The 12,699-nt window shown below is 35.2% G+C and overlaps 1 protein-coding gene across 1 annotated transcript; it reads right to left on the reverse strand.

Moving 5' to 3' along the window:
- On the reverse strand, positions 4,987–6,045 carry LOC104728598. The gene has a single exon (XM_010447556.1). The coding sequence runs from the start codon at positions 6,043–6,045 to the stop codon at positions 4,987–4,989; it is 1,059 nt and encodes a 352-aa protein (XP_010445858.1).

Genomic DNA, 12,699 nt, shown 5'->3' on the forward strand with positions numbered 1-12,699 from the left:
ACATGTCAAAGATGCTTCAGCGGGATCATGTTAAAATATATATTAATGAAGACAAGTAACTTAAGCTTTAATAAACAAAAAGAAATTTAGAAATTTCATGAGAGGCAAGTACCATTTCTTTGACACATCACACATATCAGGTAATAATGTAATAAACATGCAACACAAATCACTAGTCTTTTTATATCATGGTTCTGGACATATATATACATTCGACTGTTATATATATAGTTGTTAATGGATATATAGACTCACCGAGTCAGTGAAGGGAACACTGAGGAAGTGATCACCCCATTGAGAAGGTGGCAATTTAAAAAAATTGAAGCATATATCCTGATTTCGTGTTTCCATAGTCATGAAATGAGAGAGAGAAAGAGAGAAAGAGAGAGTGGTGGTGGATTATTTGCACCGGGGTAGACCTATATATAGGAAAAATTGAGAGTTGATGGTCATATATATATCGTTATGCCTTGTACATGTTGCTGATAATAAACACATGTATATGTTTATCCTAATTATATATATGATTTACATTTATGCATATGCATGTTGATCTAAAACCATATATATGTATATTTAAAAGATGTCACCCAAATTGGAAAAAAGAATCGTAATTCGTAAACTGGTCGTTTTTTTTTTTATTAACGCGTCTTATAATAGTACGTATCATAACCAAATAGTATATGTTTTGTTGTATGTCTTCACTCTTGACTAACTCATAATACATCTTCTCTATAATAAATTGTGTTGGTTGGGGTTGGGGACTTCGTTTTATGTTTGAATTAGAAACTTGAATAGTTCTTTTTTTTATTTTGATTGAGTTTGGTAAAAAAAAAAAAAAAGTTTGATTTATATTTTATGACGCGAGACCTCACCTTCGCAATAAAACATGGCGAGATTTACTCAGGTGTCATACATTTTAGGTAATATATCATAATCATACATTTTTTTTTTATTATTAGGATATTTCGGGTATTGTCAATATACCCAGCGTGCCTTTGTTTTATGTTACACAAAAAACGTAATTACAAAAATACCATTGCCACGTCAGACGCCACGTCAGAAATCGCTGACATATATTAAATAACTCAGCCGTAATGCGTTACAGAGGTAATGACGGCTGAGTTACAGTATGTTGCGACTGATTTATGGAAAAACATTTTATGAGTGAACGACTGACTTAGAGCATAACCCAGTCAAGCGTTACGACTGACTTAATGATTTCTGGCTCAGCTGCCCTTACGACTGAGTTATGATCCGATGGTTGAACTGTCAAAATTTTGGCTGAGTTATCACTACGACACGTCTGAATTAACATTATGAATCTGGCTGAGTATGAACAATGGCTGGCTTATGAGTTATGAAAGAATTACTTAGATGCTATAGAAAGTTGGTTTATTCCTGACATGTATATATTTTTAAAAAATTGCTGAGATATTTTGTGCCCTGGATGTAATTACAATTAACAACGGCATAACACACGTTGTTTAAAACCGTCTTCTTATAAGTCAGCCGTTGTTCATAACTCAGCCAAAACAATGGCTGAGTAATTTCGGTTTTAAAAAAAAAAGATTAAAGGAAAACAGAATATTGTTGTAAAGATATTTTAGGATTTTTTGGTTTTAGTTATCATTTTTTTGTGCAATTTTTTTAGGATCAATATTGTAAATAAGTTTTTGAATAAGTAAAATTAAAAGGGTGAATCCAAAATGTACTTCAAAAATGTATATATAGATGGGAGATGGAATGAGTGTGGATCCTCGTAGATTTATGGCTAAATAAATCTCTACAAAACTAATTACTTAACGTGAAAACATTAAGATATGAAATATTTCTCACTATTAGATTTTTGTAAACAATTAATATATTTTTATTAAAAAAAATCTAGAAAATACCCCTATAAATGTTGTTTTCGTTATTGTCATAAAAAAATAATTAGTTACCATATTTATCAGATTTTAATTACTTCTGATTTTAATGTATTTTTGGTAATCAATATCGGTAAATCAATGTTAATATTTTAGTTTTAATTTTATTAACTAAAAATTAAGTTAAATGTCAATAATTATTTTCAAACTGCAAGCCTTTTTTTTTTTTTTTTTTTGACCTCAAAAATCTTCTTTGTGAAAATGTTAATATAGATTTGAATTGTCCAGATCTTTACAAATAAAGAAATTGACAGTCTTTAACATTTACGGCTCTTTTAGTGATTTTTTGGTTTTATCATTTTGATTTACCGGTTAGGCAGTCCTGGATTCTCGATCGCTCTCTACCACGATTCTTCACATTAGTTTTCCTTGTCTAACCAAAGTGATGTGCTTAGAGAAATAGAGAAAATACATTTTGTAAGGAGTTCGTGACTGTACTATATAAATGTTCGGTGGTATACCTATTTTGAAAGAACCTCTTGAAAAAATACTTGTCTTGTTTCTTCATCTTTTTAGGTTATTAACTTAAGAAGTCCTACAAATCAAAGCTCCATTGATGGGCTTAGACCCAAGTACTAAAGATTGTTGTTTTTCTTTTTATGAAGACTCCGTGATTGTACTAGATGTTACGTAGCTATGTTAATCTCTGAAGCCGTCCTATTTTTATTATTTTTTCTTTCTTTCAAATGAGTGGAATCAAAAGGCAGTTCAAGAGAACCATATACATAGAATAGACGTGTATGTTTTTTTGTGTGTGGGGCAATTATAATCCTTGTATTCTAGTTGAACTGATTTGCTTTGTAACCATTTAATATAAAAGTAAAAGTTTATATTTGGTATATATGTTAGGTTTTATACCATTTTCCGTTTTAGAGAGACGGTTGCATAGATACACAGGTAGCAGAGAAGAGCGAAAATCTACAAAACAAAAAAAACACACATGACACAACCAACAAGATGCAAGAACCAACTATTGGAGGATTAATCAATCCTGTGTAAAGAGGTGAAAACTGATGATTCTTATTCAACAATGAGTTCACATATTTATACAAGAGGTTGTTAAGATTGTTATGATCGTAATCTAGAGATACTTGGAGATTACAAAATCTATACAAGATAAGCACAACTATAGATAAAGACTATCTATACTAATACGCCCCCTCAAGATGGACGCCGGTGACAGAGTCCAATTTTGGCCGAGAGATCAAGAAAACGAGCACGCGGAAGTGGCTTCGTTAACGCGTCAGCAAGCTGGTCCGCAGAGCAAATATGAGCAACACGAAGCTGTTTACCATGTACTTGTTCACAAAAAGTGATAATCCAGTGCAAGGTGCTTCATACGAGAGTGAAACACCGGATTAGTAGGGAGGTAAGTAGCACCAATGTTGTCACAATAAAGAATAGGAACATCCATAGACTTAAGACCAAGCTCCAACATGAGAGAAGTTAGCCATTTGACTTCAGAAGCAGCTGCCGTTAGAGCCCGATACTCAGCTTCGGTGGACGAACGAGCAACACCAGTTTGTTTCTTAAATGACCACGAAATAGGCTGTTGACCCAAGTAGGTAATGTAGGCACCCATGGAAGTGTAATCATCTCGATTCCCAGCCCAATCAGTGTCGGAGTAGGCATGTAAGTTGGACGGAGACTTAGCAGAGAAAAAGTTACCCATGTTGGCAGTGACAACAAGATATTGGAGCACACGTTTCACAGCTTCCTCATGTAGTGTGCGTGGCTGATGCATGTATTGAGAGAGCCGGTTGACAGCGAAGGCAATGTCGGGCCGAGTTAAGCCGAGATACTGAAGACTCCCCACAGTCGCACGATAAGTAGAGGGATCAGCAAGAAGATCACCATAGGAAAGAGTGAGAACCTGACCAGAGGACATCGGTGTAGCAACTGGCTTAGCATCGACCATTTTTGTCTTGCGAAGAAGGTCAGTGATATACTTGGTCTGCGTGAGATGAAGCCCAACACTTGTGCGGTAAGCTTCCATTCCAAGGAAATAAGAGAGCTCACCGAGATCTTTGAGGGAGAACTTAGCAGCAAGAAGATCAGTAACGCGTGTGATAGCAGAGATGGTTGTGCCCGTGATGATGATGTCGTCAACGTATATGAGCATATAGACAAAGGAGTTACCGGAGCGCAGAACAAAGAGTGATTCATCTGCAAGAGACTTCTTGAATCCAATACTGACAAGGAAATCTTTAAGAGCATTGTACCAAGCACGTGGTGCTTGTTTGAGGCCATACACAGCCTTGTTAAGATGACACACATGGTTAGGGCGATCTTTGTCCACAAATCCCGGAGGTTAGAGCATGTAAACTTCCTCCTCAAGCGGACCTTGAAGAAAGGCATTGTTAACATCAAGCTGCTGGAGAGGCCAATCAGAAGCAACAACTGTGTCGAGAACAAGACGAATAGTAGCGTGTTTGATGACTGGACTAAAGGTCTCATGGAAATCCACACCCGGACGCTGGTGAAACCTTTAGAAACGAGACGAGATTTGTAGTTGTCCACCAAGCCATCAGGTTTGCGTTTGATCCTGTAGACCCATTTAGAACCAACAATGTTAGTAGCAAGAACTCTGTCGACAAGATCAAAGGTGTGGTTGCGGGAGAAAGCATCATATTCAGTGCTCATAGACCGCCTCCATTTTTCATCTTTTAACACTTGTGTGAGATTCTCAGGCTCCAGTTCCTGCAAAACAGTATGAAGGCCATACTTGGTGTTTGGCTTTTTGATATTGTTTTTAGAGCGTGTTACCATCAATGGAAATTACTGGAGATGTCCAGACATCAGAGAAAATAATTTCGAGGGGTCGAGTAGATGCAAGAGTAGACATAGAGAAGGGAAGCTTATGACTCTTATTAATGGAGCATGAATTGCAAACCAAAGAAGAGGATACAAAGGAAGTACTTGGTAAATGAAATTTAGCTAACATAGTATGAAGAGTTTGAGTGTTTGGAAGTCCTAATCGAGAATGCCATTCCAAAGGAGATGACTTTATTGCAGAAAAATCTGAAGCAAAAGGTTTGGAGGAAGAGAGTGGCCACTCTTACACGCCCTCATTGGCCTTGCCTTTGAGTAGTGTCGTTCCCGTGTGAAGGTCCTTCACCTGAAAATAATACGGACAGAGTTGAACCATAACGTTATTAGTTTTGCATAACTTGTTGAGATAAATTAGGTTTCGACGCATTTCAGGGACACATAAAACATTTTGGAGTTTGAGTGGTTTGAAATGAGAAAGGAGAGAAACTAAACCGGTGTGAGAGATGGGAAGGCCGGTACCATTACCAACCATCACATTGTCACTGCCATTGTAAGGTGTTTGCAGGGAAAGAGTGCTGAGATCACTAGCGATGTGATGTGAAGCAGTGCTATCAAGAAGCCAAGGAGTGACGTTAGCCTGGGAACCAGTAGTGATGTAATGAGCCTGAGCTCGCCATTGGGGAGCAGGAAGTGGCAGATGTGGAGTCTGGGAAGGAGTAGACCCGCAAAACTGGTTAAATTGGGGAGCATGGTAGGAGAACTGTTGTGATTGTTGTTGATGCTGCGGACAAAGTTTAGCGCCATGACCTTGTAAACCACAAAGCTGACACTTGCCGAGATACGGGCAAGACAGACGAAAGCCACCACGAGATGAGTGGAAGCCACCGCGAGACGAGGTGAAGCCACCACGAGGTGATTGCCGTGAAAGATGTGTCACATTAGCAATTGCAAGAACAGAGAGATTGGTGTCGCCTACAGCTTTTAATGCATTTTCTCTGTTGATGAGCTTCTCATGGAGTTCTTCAATGGAGATTGGTGTGTCACGGCCTTGAACCATCTCTACAATAGCTCTGTAGTCATCGTTGAGGCTGCTGGTGATATATTCAAGGAGATCTTCATGTGGTAACGGAGCATCAAGCAACGCTATTTGATCCGCTTTGTTAATGATACCACGCAAGTAGTCATGTACGAACTTAGTTCCTTTGGTGCTCTCCTTGAGTTGATCCCGGATTTGATGGATGCAACCACTGGAGGATTTCCCATAGGTGTTGGAGAGGATCTCCCAGATGTTGCGAGTAGTGGTGGCACGAGAAATAATGGACTGAAGAGAAGCTTGTCTTGTCATTTCCAAGCAGAAAAGTTAGGATTGATTTGATTCGCAGCAGTGGCAGAGGTGAGTGTTTCGGGTGGTGTGTTATCTTCATCGACAATAAAGCAATGAAGTTATCCGGTGTAAGTTTGGTTATGTTGCTCATGTTGAGAGAGATTAGAGTTTTGTGAGGTTCGATGACATTGAAAACAAGAGCTGATTCAGAGGAGGTAGAAGAAGTTTCAGAAGCCATGGTAAGAAAAGAGAAGATTGGAGAAAAAAAAGTTAGACAGAAGGAAAAAGAAGAAGGAGGCGTAGAAATTTAGGTTTGGATCAGTGCTCTGATACCATGTAGAGAGGTGAAAACTGATGATTCTTATTCAACAATGAGTTCACATATTTATACAAGAGGTTGTTAAGATTGTTATGATCGTAATCTAGAGATACTTGGAGATTACGAAATCTATACAAGATAAGCACAACTATAGATAAAGACTATCTATACTAATATCTTGTATGTCTAGGGATTGGATTCTTTAGTTTCCTTTCATTATTGTTGTATATTCGCGAGTATCATAGCATTTAGGTCCAGAGATACATTATTATGTATATATGTATGTGAATCATTTCTCAATGAGACACACATAATTCATCGATTTGTTTATGGTATCAAAGTCTGAAACACAAAACCTCTAAAAAAAAAAAATTCGATCATGGCTGCGACATTATGGAGACCACCAAGTGAAGACATTTCTGTGATGGGTGATGCACTGAGAGTGAACATAGCATGGTCACTTACTAAGCTGTCTAAGTGTAACAGACAGATAATGGAGGATGCAGAATCCGAGAGTGAATCGGATTTTAGTAAAGAAGAATCTAACACAGGTGGAGCATCTTTCAATGATGGAGGAACAACAGGTTCTAAAGGAGCAAGAACATCAGGTTCTAAAGAAGTAGAACCAACTCAAGAATCATCACCTAAGGTAAAACTCTATACATTAATCTGTCTTTTACATGATGTGTTGTATAGTTGTGTGATTGTGATTAATTTCTGTAATTTAATTTGTAGAGTGGTGCAAGTAACAGCTACAACAATAGCAACTTAGCTAAGAAGAAATGCTTCCTCATAGATTGCTTTGGATCGGGAGAAAGAGTTGCAGAAGGCCGAGTTATTTCAACCAATCCAAATGACACTGTCCACTGCCATCCATTGGGTCCAAATGTCAGCAAGGTTTGGGTTGACATCTGCTTGATTGGCGATGCACGAGTATGGAGACGAACATCAGAATTTGAGATTGTTGTTGATGCATTAGGTACTACTATTGCTTGGCCTAATAAGAACATTGTTTATATGTGAAGCTTTCTCTTATGTTGGATAGTGTTGGGTTGTAGAACTTGTTTGGCTTGGTGAACTTGTTGTATTTGTACTTGATGTAGCATTATATATGAACTTTTTCAATTAGATAATGTTTTGGTTTGATAAATGATAGAATGTTTATCTATAATCTAATATGGGAAACAAAAATCCAATTATTTAAAAATCTGGGGAACAATAACAATGATAGAAAACAAACGCTATATTAAAACTAATGGTGGCGTTTGTGAATTATATGAAACCATAAATAATAACAAAAACTATCTGCTATTATAAAGTTTACAATTGCAATAAAAGAAACGCTATATAAAAAGAAAATAATATAGCATAAGGAAAAAACGCTATGTAAAGTGCCATATCTATTATAACGGGCGCATATATAGCGTTCACAATACCGCTATGATAACCTGTTATAGCGTTTTCCGGACGCTGTATATGTGACATTTTCCTGTAGCACAACACAATTTTCAGATTACAAGATGGTGTAATTCTGATTGGTCGAGTTGTAAGAATTCACAGCGTTCTGTATCTAGGTATTTTTTACAATTTACGAGTCTCCAATCTCATGGAAAGCCAAGAAGCAAGACACCATGAGTATGTCATCTGCAGAGGCGGAATATCGTGTTGTGGCATATCTCACCAAAGAGCTTTTATGGCTGAAGCGTGTCCAACAGGATCTTGGTGTTTCACATGATCAACCAATGCATCTTTGTTGCGATAGCAAATCAGCAATATACATTGCCACAAACCCAGTTTTCCATGAGCGTACGAAGCATATAAAGAATGATTGTCATTTCATTCGTGAAAAATACAACATGGTATTTTAACACCGATTCATGTTGATAGTTGTTCACAGTTGGCTGACATATTTACCAAACCTCTTGGTAAACAGTCATTTAACGATTTTCGGGACAAACTGGGCCTTTTGAACCACCATGCTCCAGTTTGTGGGAGGGTATTGGAGTATTAATCAAGCTCTGTGTTTAGGGATTGGATTATTTAGTTTCCTTTCATTATTGTTGTATATTCAGGAGTATCATAGCATTTAGGTCCAGAGATACATTATTCCGTATATATGTATGTGAATCATTTCTCAATGAGACACATAGAATTCATCGATTTGTACACCAACAAAATAATCTAACAGAAGAAGTACTAAACAGCGGCAGCATAATACAGTTGAGAAAGATCAGTGTTCACAATCATCAATGACAAAGCTCGCTAGCATTAACATGTCTTTGAAGTTGCCACGAGAGAGCGCGATCTGAGGCCAGCCTTCAGAACTTAGATCAAGCAGTCCCTATAGGCTACAACTCTTCCATAATGAAACACACTAAAAATTTGAAAAATAGCAACGATGAGCCAAAATATACCTTACATCAAGCAGTGTCTACATTTCCTATGATTAAAAATTCATTTTATAACCAGTAGAACAAAAAATCACCAATGAATTGAAAGCTTTAAGCTTTTGAACCTTCACAGTCAGGGAGAAGGTCAAAAATTATAGTTCCACGGAGAAAGTTTAGAGTTAAAATCAGTGAAAATACCTTCAAGTTTTGATCGAGTTAGATTTGCGAACATATGAAAAAATTATCTATTAAAAATATAAAATTTTGAACTGCCAAATGCTGAACCTTTGTATATTTGTTCGTTTATGCACATTTTTATTCCAATTTTTTTTTTCATATCACATATAGCAACCCGAATGACACACATATATTTGATGTGAAAACCGGTTTCCAAAAGAAAATACTTAGGTTCACTCCTAGGGTGAACTTTCTTGTTCACGTTTTCCTTTTCAACCAATCAGAATCTTCTATTCATTATTTTATTAAAAATAATAAATAAAAATTAAATTAAAAAGCAAAACATATTAATGAAACAAATTCTGTATATTTTTTTTTAAGGAAAGTTAAATATTGGATTGGTTAGATTTTACAATTATAATGAAATGATGTATCGGTTTGGATTTACAAATAAGGTGATTAGAGTTTAGATTTTACAATTCAAACAAAATTATATGTCGATTTGGGTTTACAAATGAAGTGGTTAGGGTTTGATTTTACAATTAAAACGAAATTATATGTCGGTTTGGATTTAGAAATGAAGTGGTTAGAGTTTAGATTTTACAATTAAAACGAAATTATATGTCGGTTTGGGTTTACAAATGAGATGGTTAGGGTTTAGATTTTACAATTAGAACGAAATTATATATCAGTTTGGGTTTACAAATGAGATAGTTAGGGTTTAGATTTTACAATTATAAGATATGTCGGTTTGGATTTACAAATGAGATGGTTAGGGTTTAGATTTTACAACTAGAATGAAATTATATATCGGTTTGGGTTTATAAATAAGCGGTTTAAGTTTTTAATTTTATAATAATGTATACAGATTTTGTTTCCTTATTTTATAAAGATGTGAATGAATAGATTCTTATATATATTATGACATGTCAAATTCTCATTGGCTAAAATAAGGAGAAGTGAACAAAATGTTCACTTAGAAGTGAACCCAAGAATTGTTATTTAGAAAATATACAAAGATACAAATTAAATGCTTATCTTTGTCTCTTTGTTCGTGTATGCGTATTTTTACTCCAATTTTTGTCATGTTTCACTAACATACTTCAAAAACTTATGAAATATGCGTAGAGAAAACAAAAGAAAGCAAAACAAAACAATGAGTCCAACCCCATAATATCAAACAAAATAAAGCAAAACGAAACAAATTTATTGGACTCATGAGTTCAACACAAGTATAGCACATTTCAACGAAACCCGAAAGGAAAAAAATGATATTTAATTTACGAAGACACCAAACTTTAAAGATTTATTGGATCTATGAGCAACCTAAAAATATAATCCTTTAGTTTTCAATGGCGATGGTTGAATTGAAGACATCGTCTGCTGTATAGAGAACATCCAACAAGCGCCAAAAAAACCGAAACCGATGAACTGGTTAAGAATTGGACGAGAAATGTTGGTCATTTTGATGCACTCTTCGTTAACGATCTTGTTGATATTTCCAGTCATTTTCTCAAAAAATTCATACTGGCTTCTTTTTTTGGTTTCTGATGGTTCCAAATTTAGAATGAATTTCTGAAGGCACCAAGTTACTGAGGGGTTTCCGATAACATATAATAATTAAATAGATAAATAATTCCTAAATAAAAAATAAAGAAATCTTCCAAATAAAAACACTTGGTTTAAATAAGGGAAAATCACTAGTTTGACCCAAATTAAGGCAGTTAATTGCTGGATTAGCTCCTAAAATTTGAGGGTCAGTTGGGTTAGTTTCATACCGAAAATACCCTTTTTTGCTTTGTTAGGAAAAACAAAAAAGTTAATATTACCTTTGGTTAAAAATTCCTGCAATTTCGTTTTTTTTTATTTTTTTTTTATTTTTATAAAAGTCTGCAATACAAGTAATGGCAGATTAATTTCTAAGTGGCAGATTTATTGTCGATGGCAGTTTTTCTTTGGCAGACTTATTTTAGATGGCAGATTAATTTTCAGAGTTTGACGGCAGATTAATTTGCAGAGTTTGACGGCAGATTTGTTTTCTATGGCAGATTTATTTGAAGTGTGTAACGACAGTTTTTTTGTGAACAACAGATTTTCTTAACGCGACAGACTTATTTATAAAGTCATGACAGATTTTCATTGTTTTAGTCAATTTTCAAGGAATTTTGTGGCAGATTTTTTATGATTGTTGTAACAGTTTTATTTTTCACTTAAAAAATCTGTCACATTGCGACAGATTTATAAACGTAAAATTAATTGCTAGTTTGACATATAGTGGTGACAGATTTTTTGTAAGTTATGACTGATTTTTGGATTGAAGGAAAAATCTGTTGTTTGATAACAGATTTTCGAAAGTCTTTTTAAAATTGCTATATTGACCCACATGCACAATATACGTTATGGCAGATTTTCTTATGTTATGACAGTTGTTTTTTCCTACTAAAAAATCTGCTGCTTGATAACAGATTTATTATATATGAATACAATGATANTGTTGTAACAGTTTTATTTTTCACTTAAAAAATCTGTCACATTGCGACAGATTTATAAACGTAAAATTAATTGCTAGTTTGACATATAGTGGTGACAGATTTTTTGTAAGTTATGCCTGATTTTTGGATTGAAGGAAAAATCTGTTGTTTGATAACAAATTTTCGAAAGTCTTTTTAAAATTGCGACCCACATGCACAATATATGTTATGACAGATTTTCTTATATTATGACAGTTGTTTTTTCCTACTAAAAAATCTGCTGCTTGATAACAGATTTATTATATATGAATACAATGATAACAGATTTGTTTTATGTTGATATAGTGACAGCAGATTTTTTTCAGGGGTAATGACAGATTTATTAGTGCCTTTTGTGACAGATTTTTTTTAAAGTTAAGCGACAGACTTTTGTAGCAGTTGCCATATATGGCGAGAATCTAGGGTTTACCTTATTTTTTCTCTTTTGTATCGTGCCTCCCCTCCCCCTATATCGACTGAAATTTTTTTTCTCTTTTGGGTTCATCTTATTTTTTCCATAAATTCCTTCTTCCTCCTCTCCAATGTGGATTTAATCATGCTTTCGTTCCTTTTGGGGTTCATAATCGACATCTTTATTATTTTCCTTTGAAGGTGGTTTTTTTTTCCATCCTTTCCTTCACGTTTTAGAGTGATTGTTACACAACCAAGAGAATATGAAGCATGTGATTCTCGTTTGTGGTAATTGGATCTTTGACAACAACAAATGGTTGTTTGTTGTTGATAATGAAAGGGGTTCACGAATTCTACAATGTAACGATCAAAGCAGATTTGATGATTGCATTGAAATGGTATATGAGGATTACAGGCTGGATAACAAGGTATTTGATGTTGTCTTGAGTTACAAGATCTCGAAGAGGTTATTGCAGGATTTACCCAGTGATACACCACCAGTTATTATCGATAATTCTCGTCAGTTGCACACTTTTCTGGGACAATTGGAAAGGGTTACAGGTCGACTTTGTGTTGAAGTGAAGAAGAAAATACAGACTGATTTGAATCACAAAGGTAAGAAACGAGGAAGAGATGAAAATGATCAGGTTGGAGAAGAGTATCTTGATATGGCCATCGACACAAATGAAGAAGAGATCGATGAAGATGATAGTAGATTTGATTATTGTGATGATTCTGACGGAACAGATTCTGATGATGAGAATTTTACCATGTATGGAATTCCACCAGAAGAAGAGGATCAACAATTGCCAATGAAGAACAGGAGTTCATCTTTTTATATTGAAGAAAATAAGGAACCTGTTGATGT

This window comes from Camelina sativa, chromosome 11 (genome assembly GCF_000633955.1).
Source record: "Camelina sativa cultivar DH55 chromosome 11, Cs, whole genome shotgun sequence".
Lineage (NCBI taxonomy): Eukaryota > Viridiplantae > Streptophyta > Magnoliopsida > Brassicales > Brassicaceae > Camelina > Camelina sativa.